Raw genomic sequence first — 24,488 nt, 5'->3', positions numbered from 1 at the left:
TCTGGAATAGGCTGCCTGCCGATGGAGGCGGTTCAAGCACCCACTTTGAACATCTTCAAGACACATTTGGATGCTTACTTTGCTGGGATCCTATGATCCCTTCTGACTTCCTGCCCCTGGGGCAGGGGGGCTGGACTCAATGATCCTCCGGGGTCCCTTCCAGCCCAAATGTCTATGAAAAGAACAGGGTTACTCCCAAATCTAGAACTGAAAAAAGCAATGGTAATGAAACCAAGCGTCCTTAGCAGAAATGCAGGATTTATGCATCTGGACCCCAGCAGTAAAATAGCTTTCCAACATTGCAAGTTGAGGAGGAAGTGGCGTTTCTCCTTATATGGTACACCTGACATAGCAGAAGTGTGAGGCATACTCACTTCTTCTTGGTAGCAGAGTCTGGGAAACTGCTGGTACAGGAAGGATAACACAGTGATTCACTACCAGCAGGAAGTCTGGTATTGATGAGATAGATTGATACCAGAATTTACAGCACAGGTCTCAAATGACAACCGGACACTTAGGATGCTGGCACTATAGTACTATATGACTGGCCATGGATGATTTTTTTTTTTTTCCTTTTTCACTTTGAGAAGATTAGTATTGCAGCATAGTGACTGAAACCTGAATGGGAGGCAGAAGGTCTTTCAATACCTGCAAAGTTAAAACGGTTAAAGCCACGCTCTTATGAATCCCCTCCCCACTAAGCAGCAAGATCTGTTACTAGATCAAAAAGGAAGAACTTTTAGAAACTGGCCATAACTGGATGGAAAGGAAGAGGGTTACTATTATGGGTGCACCAACAGTGATTTTTTGGACCGATACCAACAGTCAAGTTTTAAATGAGCCATATTGGCCTATACTGAGCCAACTGCCAATATGCAGCTCCACAGTGTGGAGAATGGTGACTGGCTGGCAAGTCCATTACAGGAAAAGGGAAGAGGCACTTGGGGGGGGGGGCGGGGACAGTGCAGACAGAGGCCCCCGCAGTGATGGAGGGAAACCTGGCTCCCACAGTTGGCGTTGGGGCAAGGAGGCAGGCGCTGCCCAGCCAGACAGCTTGGTCCCATGCCCTGCCCTATGGCTCATCCAGAAGCTGCGGGGGCTCCCACAGGTTCATGCATACCAGGAGGGCATGGAGGGGCTTGTGCCCCCTGGATGTGTGCGCAGAGTGGGCTGGGCTGCCACTGTGGGCTAGAGCTGGGGGCAGTGCTGGGCTCTTCCTGGCAGGGGGCTGTGCCAGGTGGCAGCGGTGCAGGGGGTAGAAAATATGGTTCTAGCTCTGCTCGGCTCCCCTCTCAGCTCTCAGCAGCAGCCTGCCCCACCCACAGATCTGGGGGCACACCTACCTTGCCCTCCCAGGTGTGTGCAGGAGCCACCCCACTTTTTTCCCCACATCCCCCAGATAAGCTGCAGCTCCGTTCTGTGCTCAAGTGTACACCCCCCTGCACGCCCCTTCCCTCCCCCACAAAAGACTTACCAGCTGGACCTAGCCGCTCATGTGCTGCACTGCACTGCACGCATGCACAGAGCATTTATCAGCCACATTACCCAAAAAGAGCCGATAGCTGATACTTCCAATTTTCCTCATACTGGATATGGGACCTCCCTGAAAAAAATCCCAAGGAAAGTGACAATTCCCAGGGGGAAACAAAGGAAGGAATAAGAAAAAAGTTGAAAAATGTCGTAAGTTTTAAAACAGCAACTCAAAATCAACAGGAAAGAAGAATATGTAAGCAGCTAACGTGATTATACAATCCAGATGCCAAATTATTTAGATGGATTAATCAAGGTCATCCTCTAGTCTCTTTTGGCACAGTCTATTCTTGCCAAGACCATGACACATACAAGATGGAGGAGATGGAAGGGAAGAAAAACAAACCACAAGTATGAAAAAAAAAAATATTGAAAACCTTTTTCAGATACAAGTATATTTTTTTCCCATTGCCTTCTATATCCTCAGAATGTGTCAAGTGACTTCACGGTTCCAACAACTGCTAACTGCTAAGTGTGAGGCCACACTCAAGTCTGCCAAATGAGACAAAAGAGCATGTCCTTCAAAGTATTTTTCTAACAAAGTTTTCACTTACTGGTTTCTAGTCTGACTTCTTTTGAGTTTTATTGCATCCAAACATTAGTCAGTCAAAGTCATGGGATAAATATTTTAACTTCCATGTCCTAAGCTTAGCTATGTGTACACAAAGTGTATTTTAAGTAAATAAAGGACTGACAGCACAATTGGCTGGATTCTAGTTCCACAATCTGTTTTGAAAATGCCTTACCATCCTTTAAGAACTGCACGCCAGATGAATTGCTTCATATTATTTATTCCACATACAAACATGCATTTATCAGATGAGAAAGGGGCATGTATTTCAGAACAGCCAAAAGAGCATTCTCTCTTTTCTTCTCCCCAATTAGAGTTCAACAGAAATGCAGGGCTTCCCAATACATTCAACTCTATTTGAAAAGAACATGGCATGGACAGAAAAGCTTTTAGTTTCTTTTATCTAAAACCTTAAAACAAGATGAAGTAGGAAGAACAGAGGTTGCATTCTTTACTGTAGTTCATGGTACAGACTGTTCACAGAATATCAGGAGTGTTAAAGAAGCACCAGGTACCTACAACTTGTGCTGGTGTCTTTAGTGCTCAGTATGAGGGGAAGGGGAAAAAGGAAAAAAAAAAAAAAAAAAAAAAAAAATCACACCTTGTTCAGCAACAGTCCAATGCATCATATTCAGTAACCTTGGAGTAGGACTGAAAACAGCTTATTCCAGAGAAGCGCATGACAAAGCTCACCCCACAATTGGAACTTTTTTTTCCCCTCTCAGTGATTGTGATCAAGGTCTTAAAGGATGCCAAAAATAAAAGATACCCTTTTGGTCTGGAAGTGCTCTCTCCAGGAGCAGTGAGCATGAGAGTTGTAATGTGCAAGTTTCTCAGTATCACTGCTATCAGGTTCCTGAAGTCAGTGCTACATTTAAAAAGCACCAAAAAAATTGATATTTTGGGAGCAGTCTGTCAAATCTTCGTGGAATTATCACAGAAATTTTTTTTCTTGGCCATGTTTGTCTTATTTTCTGGGAGGAACATTTTTCTCACCATTCAAATCTTATGTATTCAGATGTCTCCACCACAGAACATGGAACGTACCGAACATAGGGGAGGGGGAGCAGAATAGCCGTTGTGAACAAGGTTCAGTAAGTTTACCATTACATAGTATGCTCACATAGATATGAAACTTAACAACTGTAGTACTGTTACTCCTTTGAAAACATTTCTAAAGATGTAATGTGTAAAATTAAATTCCTGAGCATAGATAATGGCTAAAGTGAAATTAAAGGTTGGGAACCACACACTGTTAATAGGATAGGCATTCAATCAGTGTAAGTCATTTAATAAGTTTATCTAGTCAATACCTAAAAAGACAAAACAAAAATACCCAGGAATTTTATGTTCTAGAACAGTGGTTCTCAAAACATTTTCCCCACCCCCGCAGACCACTGGAAGATTGCTGAGGGTCTCAGCGGACCACTTAATAAGCTTCTTTTTTTTTTTTCCCCTCCTACAAATCAAAGCACACAACTCTTATTTTAAGATCAGTAGTCTTACCTTTCTAATGCAATGGATTTGCCTGCTTTTTGAGTCAAGCTCTGGGAAGCTGGGCGCAATGTTTGCTAGCTTTAGCCATAGTTCACCTTTCTGTGGGCCACCTGAATGGAGCTCGCAGGCCAGTGGCGGTCCATGGACCACAGTTTGAGAACATCCGTTCTAGAAGTCTTTCCTAGAACTGTGTGACAGGTAGTTACAAAGAAGACAGACTTCAGTGGTGGCCGGTGACAGAACAAGGCACTACAGTTTCAAATTGCAGCAAGGGAAGTTTAGGTTAGATATTAGGGGGAAAAAAAAAAAAATCCAAAAAAACTTCTCACTAGGAAGGCAGCAAGACAGGTTACCTAGAAAGGCTGTGGAATCTCTATCCCTGGAGGTTTTTAAGACCCAGCTAGACAAAGCCTTGGCTGGGATGATCTAGTTGGGGATGCTTTGAGCAGGGGGTTGGACAAGATGATCGCCTGAGATGCCTTCCAACTCTAATTTTCTAAGTAATGCAAGCTATGCTTTTGCATGGTTTGGGAATCTAGTTATTAGAATAAAGAGGCATCACTAGAAGCAACTAGATAGCACCCTCTCCCTCCCCCCTACAGTTAATTTGAGCAAGAGCTCAGAATTCAAAGACAGCATGATGGTAAACAACCTCCAGGCTTTGCACTAAAGTAATCCCCATAGATGTTATCTGGATACCTAGAAAAGGGAAGTGCAAGATTATGCCTGGTTGTGAGCAGAACGTAACAATTTTGTAACTGGCATAGTAAACACAGGTACCTAGAGCCCTACTGAGGCTATATATAACCCTACTGAAATTAGAGCTTTGCTCCCTATCTGATGCAAGTCAACTAATCCTGTGCATGCTGACTTTAAGTTATTATTGCTTCAAATGTTCACGAGTGGAGGGAGTAAAACAGAAAAACAAGCAGTTTCAACTTCAGCAGAACACTGGGGAAAAATGCAGACAATGCTGAGAAGTTGCATGATATGAGAAGCAGTAAGTGAAAGGTTAAATTAGTGGTGGATAAGAAATGAAGACTTAATTTTTCAGAGCGCTGCTTAGGTCAGGGGTGTCCAACCTTTTTGAATGTGGGGCCAGATCATGAACTTAAAAATCACCTAGTGGGCTAGTGAGCCATATTCAAAGACCTCACAGGAAGTGGCATCACATCAGGAAGTGATGTCATGTGACCTTTGACACCAATGAAGTTGCAGGAAGTGTCAATGAAATGGGTCTAAACAGTTCAAAACCCTCCCTCCATAGCATCCACCTCTGCCACTGTTCAGAGCAGGATACTGAGCTAGATGGACCATGAGGCTGACCAAGCATGGCACTTTTTATGCTCTTATGTTCTTTGGCTGAGCTTCCAAACTATGGCTGAGATTTGCAAAATGGGGTAGACAGACATGTTATAAAAGTTGTCATAAAAGATTTGGAGCCCTCTAAATCCCACTCATTTTAATGGAAGTTGGTCTTTTGACTCGGCTTTGGAAAAATAAAAAAAACACACAGCCCAAGGTGCCAGCCAAATAAGTTGAAATAGATGCACTGCATAGAAATGCAAAATATATATGCGGGGCTCTCCAAGCATTTTACAAACATTAAATGAACCTCAGGATGAGCCCAGCCAGAGCAGCAGGGGCTCAGCTGCACTTTCCTGAGTGGCACGCTGCTCCGCTGCCGCTTCTGCTGGCTGGTGCTGACCTGGGTGGGTCCGTCCCATCCAGAGCAGCAAGCAGCTGAAGCTGGGTTCCCACGTGCTGCTGGGGGCGGGAGGAGCCTGGCCAGGTCTGCACTGGCCAGTAGAGGCAGCGGCGCAGTCGTGTGCCGCTTGGGACAGGACGAGCCCAGCCAGAGCAGCAGGGGCTGAGCTGCATTTTCCACCTACCTGTGCCAGTCAGTCCCGAGTAGCACATGGCTCCACCACCACTTATGCTGACCGGTGCCAACCTGGCCAGGCTCCTCCTGTCCCCAGCAGCACATGGGAAGCCAGCTTCAGCTGTATGCTGCTTCGGATGGGACAGACCCACCTGGGTCGGCACCAGCCAGCAGAAGTGGCAGCAGAGCCGTGCGCCGCTCAGGACTGACCATTGCAGGTAGGAGGAAAGTGCAGCTGAGCCCCTGCTGCTCCAGCTGGGCTCATTCTGTCCTGAGTGTCACATGGCTACTCCTCTTCCCACACACACTGTCAGCAACGTCAAGCTGATGCAGCGTGTGTGGGAACCTTGTCCCTTCCCCAGCCTTTCAGCAGCCATTAGGAAGCTGCTGAGGGGTTGGGGGAGGGACAAGGGGTAGGAATGAAAGTAAACCGTGTTTACTTTAGTTTCCTGTCCAGCACCACAGGCCTCAGAAAATGGCTTGACGGGATGCATGATGGCCCACGGGCCGCATGTTGGACAAGCCCGGCTTAGGTAGTCAGTATGCTCCCAGGTTTATAAACTCTCCAGGAGCAGAACTGACTTGCACAAGACCTTGAAACAATGATGTCCCTCCTTATTGTGTCCCACACTTAGAGAACCTTTATAAATTTGCTATATAAAAATCGACAGCTGGATTATTAGGCCTAAAACCACACTTCCATCCCTATTCCCTCCCCCCCCCCCCGTTGTAGAAACTGACCGAGAAAACAGGATTAAGTTTAAAGCCATAGCGCCTTTAATCCACAGCACTATGGTAGGAAGGACTTTTGTTTGCAGACGAAAGAGCTAGACACAGGAGTTTAGAAAAGAGATTCTATTAATAAAGTAGTTGCTACAATGTGGGATGAAGTACTACATGCCACAGCAGGACCAATTTATGTATTTTTTTTAAATTTTTTTTTTTAATTAGGCGAGTTATTTGTTGGATGCAATACTCTACCTAATTGATAAACCCAAAGAGGATGGACTGACTCGGCTGAGAATGCATTGTTAGCATAAAACCTCAAATTACTTCACTCATCTCCTGTCCACATGGTAATAGCCATAGGTCTGTCACAGGGGGAGAAAATTTCATGTAGCAGCAAAAGTGAAACAGCTATTGGAGTTTATGGCACAAACCCCCATTTTGTAAAGTGTTGTCTGAAAAACACAAGCTTTCAAGATCAACAGCTATGCTGGTCATATTAGACAAGACCCTACAAGCCTTATACAGAAGAAAAATCATGCATGCATCTCAGTAAAGAGATGGCCTAGAACAGATTTACAAATTAAATGTTTGGACAGAAGTGAGAACACAGAGCCACAGCCTTGCCCTCAACTTGGAAAGTTTTCTGCTTATGTACTAAAGTATATAGGCAAACCCCCCCCCCAAAAACAAACCAACCAACCAAAAAAAAAAAAAAAAAAAAAAAAAAATCAAGCAAGGTGGCTCTTCTGTCAACTGGTGACCATGTGGAGAACAGCAAAGAAGGGTCACAGGGAAGTGCTATGGATGATGAGAATGCTCATTAAAGTCTCTTCCCTGGAAAAGAATTCAGTTCAATGGCCCTTAATCCAAAAAGATCCCCATTTAAGGGAATGGAAGCTTGGCTTAATTACAGACAACAGAATTTGGCTTACAGGGGCAGGGACATAGCATGAAAGATTAGGCCTCCCTGTGAAAACAAAGTTAAGTTTTAAGCCCTAGACAATAGTTAAAGACAAACAAAGCTGTTAAAACATTATCCAATAAAAGCTTTCAAAGACAACAACCAAGTGCATTGACAAAAATGAAGAGAGAGCCTTGTTATTGTACTAACTAGGAGGTTCTCTCAATAGTTATTAGTTGTTCACAGCAGGGAGCAAACAAGACCGATATGGTGAGAGATAGCACACAATGAGCATGACAGTAAGATGTGGGCAGAATTAGCAAGAGTCATTTGATTCCTCCATTGTTTTCAGCTCAACAAAAAGCAACATTTACAAGAAAGGCAAAAACCAAGAAAACCCAAGAACTTGTATTACTCAGTTTTCTGTAAAGTTAAGTTATGACATTTGTAGAAATTGCTTATTTGATGTGCACTAGCCTTATACAATGCTTCATAAAGAGCTCAAAAGAGAAAATGAGAGAGAGAAAGAAAAAGAAAAAAAAAAAAAAAAGAGACTTCATCATGTCATATCAAGCTTCAAGAAGAAGATAGAGGGGAACTTTTCCCACTGTAGATGGGAAGTACCTGTTTTTCCAAAAAACAAACAAAAAGCCCTAAACACCCCCAAAATATATAATTTATGACCATTAAAACATAATTCCAGGCCAGTTTCTACAGGGTGTGCATTTATGTAGAATTCAACCTTAGCTAGATGTTAACAACTCAAAGGCATATCATAGATTCACATGAAATTTTGGTTCATTTCATCTCGCTGCAAAGTGAGGTCAATACACCAGTTTATTTTCCAAGGAAAACTGCCAGTACGTTGCAACCAGAAAGCCTAAATTTATATTAAAAAGTTTCAAAAGTTTCAGAAATTATATATACACATTTTAAAATATAGATTCTGGAGAATCCAAGGACTGCTCCTAGTTATTATTCCTTTTGCCCTCTTGGCAAAATGCTGAGCATTCACATTAATGGCTTATAACTAAATCTTGCAGACCTCCTTCCAATAAAATGTATAGGAAATCTAATGGAATATCTGCCCAAGAGGACTATTTTTAGTCTATAATTAGAAAGACAAACTAATTAGACCAATGCATTTTAACGTAGTTACTAAACACTTTAATGGAAGGATCTGTAGGCAAGTTACACACAGCAAATCTGCCAGATTTTCATGGCCTCTGAAGGGCTGGCAGCACAAATGATACCCCATTCACATTTTCTGTCACGTCCAGTCTGCCACAGTTTGCAATGTGGGGATCTACACAGATTCCCAGGTGCTTATGACCAAAGACTAACAGGTATTCAGATAGCTTCCCTTGGGGAAAACAACATCATGCTGGAAGCTGCTCTATACCACAGCTGAGTTCTCATAGAGCTCCCCTTAAATCCACCAAGCAGCCATTACCAGTGCAGAACCAGAGGGATGACTTCTCTTTTGTGCTACAGCTAAATATTAGAGCTATGCAAAATTTTGCTGGCTGTATCAGTTTGTTTCAAGCCCGAAACAATTAAATCAAAATGAAGTGAGGGCAGTTGAAACGTTTCAAAAGTTTCAGAATATTTTAGGTTTTGAAGCTGAAGATGGGCTTGCTGCAGGGAAACAAAGTGGGGGGGGGGGCATAGTGAAGGCATGCCTTAACACATGCTGGAGAAGCTCCTGCAGGAGAGGAAAGAAAGGCTCTGTCAGTTTGGCTGCCTGAGATTCTGCTGGTACTACTGTGCTGCTCCTCACAAAGTTATTATTTTGCCTGTTGTTCCCAGAAACCCCTGAAACCATCTCCTTGAAACCTGGCAGGTTTCATGCCTTCAGCAGGGGCTACCATGCTTGCTGTTTTCATTCAAATCTGCCAAAAAATAACAGTTATAGGCAGTTTCACACTTTCCCATTATAGACTATGGGCAAAACATCAAAACAGCAAAACGGTTTCAACTAAAAACGGACCAGCGCTTTCAAAACAAAACTAAATAGTGTCCCGTAAATGGAAGTCTAAACGAAACGGTGCTGTTTTGCACAGCCCTACTAAATAACATCCAAAGCACAAAAAATATTGCTGCCAGCACTTAGGCATTCTCTGTGAAGGCACTTCAACTTAGAAATTTGTTTGCCAGGTATAAAATAATTCTGTTTCTCTTCCCCTTTGCTCCTCTCCCAGCATGCAACAAAGTACATTCTCCCAAACTGGTGCCGAGAGGAGTTGGAGAACTGAGCAGACATAGTAATTTTGCTCATTCAGGGGTTGAAGTAATGGGAATGCTAGAAAACAAGTGGGCTGTTATATCAGTTTGGGGATGATTGGGATTGACCACTATTCTGTTATATTTGGGCTGTATTATTAATTGATGGCAGAATTTCTAGGACTAGGGCAGATGCTATTCATCCAAGTTTACACTAAAACCCCCCCATGTTTCTTGTTCACAGATATGATTTCTATTTGGTATTGTAGAAAATATCTCAAACAACACTGCCAGGCATCCCCTCCTTTCCCCAAGAACCTGGTCTTGCCGCTTTTCTTATATCATTGTAATGGCTCCATAGCGCAAAGCACAGAAGTGTTTCCACTATAAACAGCTTTTGAAAAAGGCATTTAAAATGTTACTATAAATGTTCAGTGAGCTATAAGCTACCAATCAAAGGTTGCAGCAGAAGAAATGGAAATTATGAAGAGAAGGTTTTGCATGCATGTGTTTTCACCCTCAAAACAAGTAAGTCAAGCATTTGACTAGGCTGAGGTACAAAAATACATAAAAAGAAAAAAGCCTGTTGAGGAATAACAATTATGCAGGTGCAATAGTGGTCTCCCTATTTTTTGTGATCATTTTTATTGTTGACAGGAGGTTGTAATATTTGAGATTCTCCTCCCCAACCCCCGTCATGTTAATCCCATTGATGTCTTACTTCAAGAACTGTTCCTAGGATGCAATCAGTTTAAAGTGACTTGAAAAGTCCTTAACAGATATGCCCGAATGGCCTGAAGCAGGCTATGACATTTTAAAGTGTGGTTTTCAGAACAGCTTAGGGAATGCATCTACATCTATCATTTAAAAAAAAAAAAAGCAGCTAAATCCTCTAAACCACTTTCAAAGTCTCAACTCATACTCCAGCCTTTTTTGATTCCCTAGCCAACATAAACTATTCAAAGCCACAGAACTGTGGTAACTAGCTCCCACACACAGTACCTTACCTATAGAGCTGTTAGTGATGCATCCATAATACATTCTCGCAAGCCATCTGTTCCATGTATCCCCACTCCCAGCCCCTTCCATCACACTGCACTTCCACTTCATTCATCTTTAAAATAAGTCACATTGTGGAATATTAAGATTGCCATGCACTTTCTTACCTCTACGTTCAGCTTTTGTCTTCAGCATTACTAATTTTTTTCATGATATTAGAGCTAATGACATGTGATTAGGAAATCATAAAAAAAAAAAATCATAAAAAGTAATGATGCAACCAGAATATAATTCAAGGAGATGTACCATGTCTGCACTGCCATAATGACCACTTAACATAGTTAAAATAAACTAATGATTTTATTTGTACTGCAGAAAGAGTTACTGTAACATGAATGGCAAACCTTTAAGTGTTGGCAGAAAAGGAGTAATTTTGTTTGATATTTGGGTTGCATGTTTAGATTTGCATAAACTTTACAAGGCTTAGCTGTTCTTTAGATACAAACCAAAAAGGAAAAAACCTAGTAATTTTTAAATAAAATCAAACCCAAATGTGTAGGAAGACATGAATGTTTTACTCACACTTAAGCATAAACCACTTGGCTTGATTAATAATTAAAGCAAAATGTGGATTGATAAGTTTTCCAGCAAGAGTAGCAGAGCTATTTATACAGTAGTCTTTAAATAGGAGTAGAGAAATTCTAGTACAGACTGACATTATGCTGCAAATACCAGAAAGGCTCATGGTTTTTCTAAGAGCTTAAAGAAAGCTTTGTATACATTTTCAGCAGAGAAGATGAGAGTTATTTATACCTAAAGGGCAAAAGAAAATTTCAGAAGGTGTTAAAAATAAGATTGTAGGGACATAAAACTGTCTTTTCTGGCAACACTGGCCCACAGAACAGGTATAGCATAGCCCAGGACAAAGTTCTGTTCCTCAAAGTTAAGGACACTTCTACCTGAGTGTAGAGAGACCACAAGGAAGAGAGATAACAGACAGTTTAGTCTTTATTTTCTACAATTCTTAACTTCTCTGCTGAGAGCTGCCAAAATGGGAGTCAGTTACAATGGTGAGTTTTGTTAAGTGGTGGAAGATAACTGCAAGCAACTAAATTGAGAATCCTGAATCATCATCTACTATAAAAGATCAGACCTTCATTTTCAAGTTCAAGAGACAGTCATATTTTTATAAACATACCTGCTCATGCAGACATACCTGACCTAGCTTAAACTTAACCAGCTCAGGTACTGGTAGGAGTCTAACCACACTAACTAAGGCTGCACAAACCCACCTAAACCTTCCAGTAGATGCCTAAAGGCTACAATTCACTGCAGCTACAGTGCCATGAACTAGGTAGTTTAAAAGCTAGTGTGAGTATAACTACATGAGCTGCAGTCATACCTCTGGACTGCAGCACAGACATTCCCATAGGATAAATATGAAACCATGACAGGTGGCAGCTTGGAAATATCATTACTAAGCCTCAAGCCAATTTTAAAGTAGCGTTGTTGATTAAGGAGAGTATTGGCTATACCAACTTATTCTTCTGCCTGCCCTTTTCAGGAAATGAAGTTAAATGGAACTGGAATGCACACAGGTAGGGATACTTATGCAGTGGAAACAGGAAACAGTGATTTCCTATTGGAAATAGTTCTCATTGGTTTATCTTCAGACATATTAACCTCCTCCACTTGCCAATACTGCTGTGTGCCAGTTGGGGAGCACCATAGCTACCTGCTGAGTCATCAGGCTGGGACTACCGGAGGCCACACAACAAAAAGCTGTTATCACACCTGAACTAACCAATCCAGGCCATTTCACTGAAATAACACTTCCGATTCTACTCTTTGCCCTTCCCAGCATCCCTTAATCCACAAAGGAAGCAAAAACATTAAAAATATTTAAAAACAAAACTGGCTAACCCCCTAAACCGTTACATACAAATCAAATTCTAACTGGGAGCGTTAACAAGCCAATCATTTCTCTAATGCTGCTTTGCGCAGGCAATCTAAACCCAGTGGAAATCCTAAGTCTGCCCTCTTGGGAGCTCATCCCATGTACTGGTTGATGCAGGTGCTTTAAGAAATGGTATGAATATGAAATTAGAGACTGTCAAAATGTATGCAACAAGGGACACAACTAAGGACTAGAAAGACACAGTACATCTATTATTTTCCCCACTTGCAAGCATCACATTCTGAAATCTAAGCTAAAAAGGTTTTTTAAACAAAGGCGTAGGGGAAAGATTGGATGCAATTTTTTTTTGGGAGAAGGTAAAAAATCATTTATATGATGTATAATTGTGACCACCTTCTCCATCACCTTCTGCACAAAGTTCCATTATTTGACCTACAGGATTACACTGGCTGACACCAACATAGGAGTGGGACTAGAACGCCTATCCCACAGGGTCCTCAGCTTGGAGAAAGGCCACGTGCTCCTGGGGTTATGATCTGTGTCTGAAGCATACAAGCCTCTTTCCCCCCTTTCCTTCTCAATAGCTGAATTCCCAGCACAATACGTACATTTGCTACTGCTGCTACTTTGGTGGCAATGGGAGCCTAGTTTTAGAATCTCTGCCAAAACAGATCAACGTGAACACCCTTTCTTTGTCAAAATTTTGATTAAAAGACTTCCCCTCCAAATGTGACCAAAATATTTTGGAAAAAAAAAGGTAGTGCCCTGGATTATTTTAAAAGGTCTGTCGCAAACAATAGGTCTCAGAATGTCTCAAAAAAAAGATTCCCAAAACAAAGTGTTAAGGTGTTAAGTTACCAAAAGTGGGAGCTGCTAGGCACCCATACTGGGGAATATTTCTTCTCTCAACATGATATTTCAGCCCAGCATGGCGGAGCCTTTTTCAAGCAAAAGCTAACTTTCTGGTCTTCACATTTAAATAGAGCTGTATATATTTGAGAAATACAGACTTCACAAGAGTTTCGATTCAGAAGTGGAGGTATTTCAGTTATGTGATAGTTACAGACCTTCATGTCCAATACAGTGATATTATGAAATTGAGGCCCCAATCCTACCTCACTAGCATTTGCAAAGTGCTTCTGATGCCAAGACCTATGGAAGCACCGAATCCTTTGTAAAGGAACCCCATGGTCCCCATTCCTCAACTGTATCAAGTGTTTCTGAAAAGAGGAATTTAAAACAGCAGACTCACAACTGCTTTATAAAACCACGTTCACATGAGACCTACCCAGAGCAGAATCAACTTTCCGAATATTACAAATACACCTTTTCTGAATAAATATACATTATTCTCTTTAAACCAACTGGCTACAAGCAAGAGATAGTTATTACTAATGAATGACTATTTGCATACCAAACATCTCTTGGATGGTCTGTGGCAAAGGACACCTACAAGCTCAGAAGCCACTTTTCCTTTTAAAAAGCACGTCACTTTTGCAGCCATGACAGGAAATGATCTAACAGCTAGTTGATTCAACTTCAGCTACTACTGACTGTTTACCCTTGACCCTCAAGGCCATTATTTTGTCAACCTCTGGTTAGCTTTCTTCACTCCAATAAAGACTAGACACTGCTTGTTTTAATTCGTGGAGTTTGTACATATGAGAGAAAAGCAGAGACCCCCCCTGATTCAAAATTATAATAAATCTCATTCAGAAGTCAATGCCAATTAAAGGTCAATTTTTTTGCCCAGCTCCCTACATTTTTATACACGTCTGTTGGAAGGGATTTTTGCTCACTCAATAAAAGCCAAAAGTTATTTTTAACATTACTACCATATAATGCAATAGTTGGCTTCGAAAATGTGTTTGACACTGTTACCGTGGCAACCTGCAAATACTTTGGCTTGCAGCAAAGAAAAAACCTAACCCCCTCCTCCCCCCAAACACATTCATTCCAGGCAACGTTTTGAGCTATTGATTTTGCCCCTCTGAAAAAGAGAGGCTTACCACGTTATTTTCAAGGTGCTGGTCAACGACCACAATAACACAGTCAGTCACAAACAAGGGTATTATTAAAGATTTCAGATCCTATTCCACCCCACCGATGTCCTTACAACCTACACCCCTGTATCACTGAATCCACACACTGAAAACGACAGCTCCCAGGACAAATAAATGTGAGCAATGAGGGAGAGAGAGACACCATGACATACCAAGGAGACAAAGGTTGGGAAGAAGGCGTGCGGGCTGTGCTCCCCTAAGTTACAGGACGCCTGCTGCTGTCGCCTGAAGGAAAAAGGGCTGGGAGGCAGATTGTGTAAAAGCCTCCTGGACAGCGCGTCGCACCCGCACCCGCTCCATCCATCCATCGCCTGTGCTCAAAAACAACGAAGCCCTTCCTCCGCTTCGTTTGGAAGGTGCTCATCTTAAGAAGAGGCGTAGACATGGATATCGTTTTGAATTTAAAAATAAAACAAAAAAAGGGGGGGGGAATACCGGTAAATAAGACCAGGTTTTCTCCCCCCCCCGCACACCCAGGGAAACTCATTGCACATGCTCCACAGCGTTTCAGCTCCTTCACGGGAAACCTCCCCCCCAGACCCCACGGAAGGGGGGGATTCAGGCAGTCGGAGACGCCAGGCCCCGGCGGCGAGACGTCCCCGAGGGGAGGGAGAGGGTCGGGCCCTCCCGGCTCCGGCCATTTGCACGGGCCGCGGCCCTGAAGGACGTGTCCGCACGGGCCCCGGAAAATGGCGGCGGGTGGATGGGGGCCGCCGCTTACCTTTGAAGCGGAGCTCCTGCTGCGGGTCGAGGCTCAGGACCTGCTCCGCTTTCGCCATGTTGCTGATGGCGGCGGCGGCAGCGGGGCGGGGCGGGGCGGGGCCGACGCTTTATCCCGCCGCGGTGCTCGGCCGGGGGGGCGGGGCGATGCAGCACGGGGCGGGGCCGGGGGGCGGGGCGATGCAGCACGGCGGGGCGGGGCGGCCGCTGACGTCTCCCCTGACAGGGGCGCCCCGGCGCGGGCCTGCTGCGGCACCCCGCGCACGCGGCGCCTGCAGGCGGGGGTGTCCCCGGGCGGGGTGTACGCAGCCGGGCCCCGAGTCTGAAGCCCGGCAGCCGGGGGATCGGGTCTCCCTGCCTCCGTCAGGTCTGAAGTGGACCCACGCTATCTAGCATCTTTGTATTTTTAGGGGTTTGAAGCCTGAAATCTCCTAGCTCTGCAAGCCTAGGGGGCTCGGCTCCCCCGTGCCTCCTTCAGGTCCAAAGTGGACCCAAGTTACCCAGCATGTTTGTGTTTTTAGGGGTGTAGGTTGTAGCCGTGTTGGTCTAAGCACATGGGCGGACAAGGCTCCTTGGGTGCATCGGATATCTTTTATTCGACCGACTTAAACAGTTGGAAAAACAGCTTTCTTAGCAAGCTTTCGGGTTGAAAACCCCTTGGCCGGGCTGAGGAAGGCGCTCGGCGCAGCTGGGGCGCGCTGCTCCCGGCCGGAAGGAACAGTAAAACCCGCTGGTGCCGCGTGGGGGGCGCGTGCACCCCCGAGCGTGGCAGCGCACCCCCGTGGAAAGGCACCGCCGACTGCTGGCAGCGCCGGTGGTGTCCGCAGGCAGTCCGCGATTGCCACTGGCTGCCACTGCCACTGCTGGCAGCGCCGGGGGGGGGGGGCGCCGGCTGCTGGTTGGCGCTCACCACCCTCCCCTGCCAACAGCGCTGCAGCCTCCTACGGGAGGGAGCTCCCCCGCGCCAGCACCGCCTGCAGGAGCCCACCGTACCCACCCGCCTCCAGGGCACGCGTTCATGCAAAGCAGCCAGAGGCTGGACTGGTCTGCATGCAAGACAGGCAGTCAGTAAATGTAAATTGAGGCGTCAGTGGGTGACAGACAGGCTGCGGGGGCGGGAGAGAGAAGGGGGATGAATGTAGCAGGTAAACAGCAGAGAGGTACCTGGGGAGTCAGATGTCTGGCAGGTTATCATGTGTCGTAAATCCAGTGTCTATACTGAGTCCATGATTTTTTGTATCCAGGAGGTTGATGAAGTGAAGTTCATAGGCTTGGCTGTGAAAAGTTTTGTAAATTCCCTTGGAGAATTAGAACCTATATTTTTAGGTCACTTTGAGAGGCTCTTCTTTGATCTATAACTAACCTCCTGACTTTATACCTGGAGCAGTTTAAAAGAAAAAAGGCAAATGTACCGGGGAGATGCTGTTGCCGCACCCTGGGCATGCTCCGTCCCCACTGGCCCATGAGTATCCCCCTTCTGACTTGTCTAAATATCCCTTAGGGGTATGTGTACCCCCGGTTGACAGCCCCTGTATTAAAGGTAAATAAAAACGATTTGTATACACTGTATATTCCTCTATTATTCATATTCAAGTCCCCAAGCCCATTTTTCCCATAAGCCTTTGTCTTACCAAGCATGGATTTGCCAGCCATGGGAACTTCCAGGAATCTAACCCCTGCAGTTGGTGAGGAAACCCTGTATAATATATTCCCAGTTTAGAAATGGCCTGAGATGTTGTGGTGGCCAGAGGAAATGCTACAAGGACACATTGAAAGCATGGCTCTAGAAAACAGATGCCAACACAAAGAGCTGGCTGTCAGTGGACTCAAATGGTACCGCAACCAAAGAGCAGCCCATTTTGAGGTCTTGCCCTTGGAGCAAAGAAAAGAGCAGAGGAAAGAAAACCTAGCTTATGGTTTACTCTCCCCTCTGGAAAGACCTGCAACTTGTGGACAGGTCTGTGGTTTAAGGACCGGACCCTTCAATCACCTCAAGAGCCATCAATGAGCTGTGGCAGAGATTATTTTTGAATCAAGGGATTGCAGCCACTACCATGGATTTCTGTATACAGGTTTCCCTCACCCCTGCGGGGTCAGGTTCCTAAAAGTTCCCATGGTTGGCAAAACTGTGGTTGGCAAGACAAGGTTTATGGGAAAAATGGCAGGTGGTAGGCTGATGCATGGCCATAGAAAACCACGGTTACTCAAAACCGTATACCCGCCCGCGTTTAGCGTGTCCGAGATCAAGAACAAGCAGCGGCGGCACTTCATGTTTCTGCGCTGGAAGCAGCAGCAGAGGAAGGAAAAGCTGGCAAATAAGAAAAAACGGAAGAAGGAGAGAGAGGCGCTGGGAGACCAGGCACCACCAAAGCCTGTGCCAAAGACAATTGAAAACCAAAGAGTTTATGATGAAATAACTGTGGATCCTAATGATGAAGAGGTTGCTTTTGATGAAGCTACATTAGAATATTAAGTGTGGATACTGAAAACCATGGCTGGCAAGGGAAACCTGCATATCACTTAAAGAATTTCTGAGTTGTGGTGTACATCAGTGTTTTTCAACCTTTTCTAGCCCAAGCCACACTTACATTAATCAATTTTTTCTGTTGCACACCTGTTAAGGCATTCCCTGTCCTCATATCTTTTATAGCTCATTGCCATGGCGAAATTCTGCAGCACACCAGTTCACTTCTGATGGCACACTTTTGTGCCATGGCACACTGGTTGGGAAATACTGGTATACATGTTTCTGAATCAGGGATTTGCCACGTTTGGGCTACACACTAGAGCTACGCACAGCATAGTTGTCTTAAAACCCGGCATTTTTATACAGCGAAAAAAAATCTCACTGGTTTTAAGAGTGAATTTTACTTATGCTAGGCCTTCAACATGGGAATGTGAGAAGAAATTGCACATTTGCCAAGATGAAGAGAAAACATAGGGTGGGTTGATTTAAAAAATAAATAGTGATGGCAAAGACTGCTCAGGGATTTGTGTGTTAGAATAAGTCTGAACAAGGTAAACTAGTGAGCATAAGAGAGGTGACTAAGTGCACAAGAAACTTCTTTTTTTCAGGCTGCTACACCGTTACTACATTGGTCCAAATTCCATGTGTGATGTGCAAAATACAGATGCATACTATACATGTGAAGAGATAGTGAATAACACATCTTATTTTTCATTCCTGTCTACAATCACGAGTGATTTATCCAGGACTAGGAAGATGTGGAGTGTGCAATGACAGGGTTGTTCTAGTTTTTGGCAGTAAAAATCATTGATATGCATGTGAAAAATCAACACCACTAAGTGAGAGGGTTATATTATCATGTTCAACACGGAGGAAGTCAACACAAGTACGTCTGCAGTATTTATACCACATCTCAACACTTCAGCTGCTCTTGTCTATATTCATCTCTGCTTTTCAGCTGCTGACTTGTTCTGCTTTCTTCAGATACTCAGAACCTGTCCATTCTTTTATTTTCATTTGTTCTGAGATGTCTTTGATCTTGAACATTTTTTGTAGTTTAGTATTTAGTTTTCAGTATATAGTGTAGGTGACAAACTGACAATGGTTATGGGCACAGTTCTCTACCGCTGAAGTCAGGGGAGTTCCACCAATGCCTTCATAACATACTGAGATAGCTTAGTGCTGCAGTCCCCCAAATTCCCTCTCCATATGAATGAAAACATGGTCAACTATAGTCATGAAAGGACAATGTGGATTTTTTTTTTATTCCTGCTGTATTCCTCTATTAGGTTTCTCTACCTTGTCCCATTATGATCATTTGTGGGGTTCTCATTTACTGTACCACCCTAAAGCAGAAATTAATATACAACATTTAACAAGATTTGAAACCAGAGGAAATTTAATTTATTGTTCTAGAAAGAGGGTAACTTATTTGAGGAATGTTCTTCCTACAATAATTTGTTGATGCTCTGAAGAGTTTGCTTTGTATTGTAGCCTCTGGGGGTTTATTATTATTATTATTATTATTATTATGAACAGATTGTTCTTTTTTAAGCCGGATATCCTATGTCCATGAGCACACCCATGGCCATCAGTCAAAAAACTTGCAGGCACATGCTGGCTTTCATCAGTTACTAAAAACCTAGGCCAGACCAGAGTAAAACTTGCGGCTTCCAAATGACCTAAAATTACACACACACACACACACACACACACACACACACCCCTCCCCCCAAAAGAGTATACAAACAGAAATGGCATAAGCAAGCCTTCAAGTTACTGTTTATACCTCTTGAAACATCCCCCTTCTGCCTGAACAATGTGTGTTTAAACAAAACCAAAACCTTCCTCCACCATTTGGTGATCCACCCTTTAAAGGATGCTGGGGGTTTATTAATTTTACAGAGTACATTGTAACTAGTATCTTCAAGCCACACACAGATTTGAGGGCTCATCCATGTTTGCCTCCAGGTTCTTTATATACTTAAAAAAAAAAAGAAATCAATGTTACTTACCAAAGGTAAAATAAATTATGAGCCTAAAATGAACATAGTCTGTCAGGTATCTGTAACAGGTAATCAAATAATATGTATATTTAGCAGTGCATGGATCAAGTTTCCAGGGCTGTTTACATTCAAGGCTATTTACAAAATTTATGTATCAATTACATCTCTTCATTTTCTGCCACTTCACTTCAAGGTCCCACATTGCCAGAAAGATTTTAGCAAATTGTTGAAGGAGGAGGCAGAGTAGATAAATACCCTGGGGATTACTGAACTCCTTTCTGGAGCGCTGCGCTGGAATTTTCTGAAGACACCTCTAAGAATAATAAAGGTATTTACCCTAAATGGTGTGTTGGACTTGCCTCTGTGTGGGTTGTTGTCTCTTCATAAGTTGCATGTGCAAATCATGCATTACGCATTTGGTTCTCTCAGTCAGTATGCAAATACAGGAATATGTGGGAAGTTGCTTTTTTTCCCCAGCATGCCTAATGTGCTGTGCTGGTTGTCTGGAAAAGAACAGACATTCTCCAAAGAAGAATCATATCCTTTATGCAAACACACTGACTTTTTCCCTTTAAACATTTCACATAAACATGCTCAAAAGGATACCTGAAAATAATAGAAATTGAACCACATACATAAGGATTGAAAGAAAATGACCTGGTAGAACATCAGTACAGTATTCATTTCCCAAGTCGACTGTAAATTTGTTGTTTAACAGAAAGATAGTGAAATACATTTTCTGACTAAAACCAAAAACCAAACCCAACACCCTCCCAATTTTGGTAAAAGCAAAGGAACACTATCACTGAATAGTCATTGAATTAACTCCTTTGCTTTTTAGAATTGATTTCTCTGTATCACCAGCTGAGGATAGAAAAGCAAATAATTATGGTATTAGTTCTTCAGTTAGTAAGTAAAGAGTTTCCTTTCTTCCTTCAGCACACATTCATCATAATTGACCCTATTCATGTATTACTGATAGCTTTTGTAGAATGTTACCCTGATGATAATCCCCTGGATAGAAGCACTTTGCCAGACCTTCTAATTAAATTATTTCCAGCATCCAACACTAATCAAATGTGGATATAAATAAAACCTCTACGTATAAAAACAGTCCTTTAACAGGGGCTGAGAAAAAAAAATTTGATAGCTTGACTAGATACATTTGAGGGGAGGGAGCTGCTTAAACTGTCTGAAAAGTTTCAGGTATGTAATGACTGTCCAGAGAAATCACGTTGGTAGAAAAAAAAAGAAAAAAAAAAGCAGCAAAAACCTTTGCTTAACCTACATGCAAGCACACTTGATCCAATTTCCATTAAAGTGACCTTTCTACTGTCATTATGGAAGCTGGGTTGGACTCAACACAGAAATATATGACTGCCATTTGCTATCTTTATGCCAGCCCAGGATAAAAGCCTCCAGCTCAGAAGGCAAAGAAACTAAGGGCAAAAAGCTTGTCTAGGGTTTCTCTTTTGCATGCTGTAGTCTTGCCTGGATTTTAAAACAGCTGCTCTTTAATTTCTAAATTTGTGGCCCATGTAATCTTCCATAGAATCAGTACACTGACTGTAACACTCAAAGTCAAGTGGAAGCAAACACACAGGGCCAAAAAGAAGTGCCTCAAATTACAGGTAAATGATTGAGAGCTCAGAGGGGCAAGGAGTGTATTTCCCTTCCTATCCAACAGCTGGGGACAACATTTTGAGAGGTAGCATCACTACAGAATACACTTGATACATTTTCAGTATGCAGAGGCTGCACCTCTATGAGATGGCCTTACAACAGTAACACACCGCTGCATAACCAAAAAGCATGATTATAATAATTCTTTTGTAGTTGAGTATCATCATAGCTTTGCAGGCTGTTGAACATAGCAGCTACTTTGATCACTGACTTCAACCACAATTGTGCAAGCAGTGGGAGGCCACGGTACCTGTAGGGGGTCAAATTCATGGAACTCACCTCATCTTGCTCCAACTGTGCTTCCCACTTTTAAGGACTTTGTCTCTTTGATCCCACTTCCTCCTAAAAAGCTTCTGATACATCAAAAGCAATCTTTCTGTATTACTTTTTTTTTAATTTTTGTGGCTTAACTGCTCATATTAAAATAAGCTGTATGTGCATAGTATGCCTGTGATGTTCACTTAACTACCACAATACAAGCCCATCAGGAAACTATGCACAAATGACTTGTGCGCACAACTGCACTCAAATGTGCAAGTTAGGTATACAGTCACTGATTGTGTACACACAAGTATAGTCTTGTTTCTAAACCCAGATCTTATACCCATGTGAACAAGAGCTATTTCTGGGAAACTAGCTTTTCTTGTCCCTTTATATCACATTGATTTTACACCTTCTCTAACTTATCATCCAAACATGACATTTTATAGACTCCAAAGCTCTAAAGGCAACTTTGATCTGAACAAGGCCCACAGGATGCACAACCTTGTCCTGCAATCACCATATTACTTGATGCAGTTAAACTATGCATTGAGGAACTGGGTGTGAATTAGAGGTTCAATAGCTAATATTTTACACATGGAAGGGGTAGAGTTCCCCACTCCTCCCAAAATGATATAAAATGGTATTTTAAAAAGCCTACTCTATCTATTCAAAATGAATACCAGCCCAACCCAAGCAATACTCTAGAGAGTCTGACTGGAAAAATACATTACAAGCAACCCATTTAACAACCGAACACTGGTAGAAGTTTGTCATGTCCTGGAGTTGATGAGCTGCAGTTTCCTACAAGTTAGGTTACATTAGACAGAAGCTGCATATTTTCATCTTTGTCTTTTCCCTTTTCCACAAGCGTGTCTTATTTGTTCCTACATGCACCCGCGCCAGGAAGACCTCTACTTCTGACTGATAAATGAGAGGTGCCAGATTGTTTCTAGAAATTAGATATTCAGTGTTACTTATGGCTTTCCCTGTCTTGAGGAATTTCCTATAATTCTTTTCCTGCACACTGTACCTTGACTCATACCTGTTATTTCTGAAGACTGGGACAATTAGAGAAATATTGAAGAAATAAAGCAACCACATTTATAAACAAAGCATTTTTATTAATAAAATGTGTACACCTTTTTTGCACAATACATCAACTTGGTAGTGATTCAGCATGTTATTACACTAAAAAAGTTGGTTATGAAGGCTTAAGCTGAAACAAAGCAGTTTACAATATGCTCAACAAAATATCTTTGTTTGCAGATTATGTACTATGTGGGGGAATGTAACAATTCAAACAAGAGAGAGATCATAAGTCTAGTTTTCCTCATCAGCATCTACAAACCAACAATACAGACATACTGTGTACACTCTCAGGACCAGCCCAAGAGAAAACTGTAAAAATAGAAGGAAAAAAAATCAAGTCTCAGAACATTCATAAGCTTGGCAACTCATCATTACAATATTTTATAACTAGTAAACAGGCTACATTTCATGCAATGAAGCAATGGTTGTAAATTTGTGCGGTATACAGTGTTATAAATGCTTCTGTAACTGTGAGTGGCTTAAGTTTTATTTTAACAGATGCTATATTAAGAAGGCACAGACCTTTTAACCTTTGCACCAAATTAACTCAATATAGTATTTTAGAAGGCAGAACTTCAGAACTAGAATTGCTGGTACAAAGGTTAATTTTTTTCACTTCAAAAAAAATGCAGACAAATACTTGTTACACTGCAAGAGCTATATGTTTATCAAGATTATTACATTTGTGCCTAAATCACTGGAACTTAAATGCCATAATTTATTTTTAAGCTAAAAAATTCAGACACGTGGAATGATTTTTCTCCATTCTTGAGCAGGGGAAAAAATGCCAAAATAGAAAAAAAAAATTCCGTCTAAGTTTTTGTTCCATTTCTGTCACTGTTTCAGTGAGCACAGAGCCCAAGTTCAATATCTCAGCCTCGATATCCTATATTCAAGAATAGGAGATCAACTCATTTAAGTCTTAACTGAACCTAGTAAAAGTCAAGTCATCCCAGGTGCATAATGCCAGGGCTTTTGTCATTACCCTGGTATGATGTAGTAGACGCATCTTGCCTGCTATGTTTTCATGACTGTTCCACAAGGCTGTACTAACAAGTTACCATTCGGTTTACAAATATTTGCTGTAATGGCAGATGCTTGTAAGAATCTTGAGAACAAAGGAAAAAAGACTTGTTACCTCTTCCAATCTGAATCCAGTCAGGAAGCAGAGAACAAGATGTCAGGGAATCAGAATTAGCTTAACACCACAGGGTATGCAAATCACAGAACGAGTAACTAAACAAGGCACGGACAAAGAGGGGATACAGCGTGTTCACAAGCAACAACTGAATAGTGTATGAGAGGGGAAAAAAAAGGCAGCGGTTGGACAGAGAAAAGTGGGGCTTATAGCTAATGCTAGGAAAGAGTCAAATTGTACATATGCAAAAAAGGAACGAAACAAAGAAATTCAACACACTATAATAAAAAGACATACCTTTACACGGATTGAGAGGCAATTGGTTACTTTGCCACAATACATGAAGTAAGCTTTGATTCAGAATTATAAGACTCCCACTGCCAAGTTCTTGGATGACATAACAAGAAAGTCAGGACTGCTCCTTTGGGGAGGGTGCCAAATCCAGCAACTCTTTGGGAAGAAGAGTCATTTATCATTCCCCTTTTGTGGAGGATTCAACAGGTGCAAAGGGATACAATGCAGTCACCCATTTCGCATGCAAAGATACAGTCAACCTGAAGCCTAGTCAAAATTTTATTGTTTTTTAATTAGATAGTTCTAGCCTTGCTACAAGTTCTGGCACCACTGCCATTTTCAGTAATACTCAGAATTCAAGGGCATACTGTTCCAGAGAATTTTCCAAGAATGTGACCACTTCATAACTGGCTACCTACAGACTGAGCTCTTGAAAAACCTGACCCTGGATTCACAATCTAATATTTGGGAAATTAAACCCTGCATTGTCCCCACATTATGGGATCTACCATTA

General features: G+C 42.5%; 1 protein-coding gene across 1 annotated transcript in view; it reads right to left on the bottom strand.

Moving 5' to 3' along the window:
* VAPB (VAMP associated protein B and C) overlaps positions 1-15,170 on the bottom strand; it is a 44,828-nt gene extending 29,658 nt beyond the window's left edge. The window contains exon 1 of the mRNA XM_090064277.1: positions 15,035-15,170. Coding sequence (XP_089920403.1) covers positions 15,035-15,092 — 58 coding nt within the window. The 5' untranslated portion in view covers positions 15,093-15,170. The remainder of the gene's footprint in view (positions 1-15,034) is intronic.
* Between the last annotated feature and the right edge of the window lie 9,318 nt (positions 15,171-24,488).

This window comes from Crocodylus siamensis, chromosome 10 (assembly GCF_052110815.1).
Source record: "Crocodylus siamensis isolate JL-2025a chromosome 10, ASM5211081v1, whole genome shotgun sequence".
NCBI classification, from domain to species: Eukaryota; Metazoa; Chordata; order Crocodylia; family Crocodylidae; genus Crocodylus; species Crocodylus siamensis.
The sequence above is the reverse complement of the archived record's forward strand: the minus strand, read 5'-3'. Positions and strand labels throughout refer to the sequence as shown.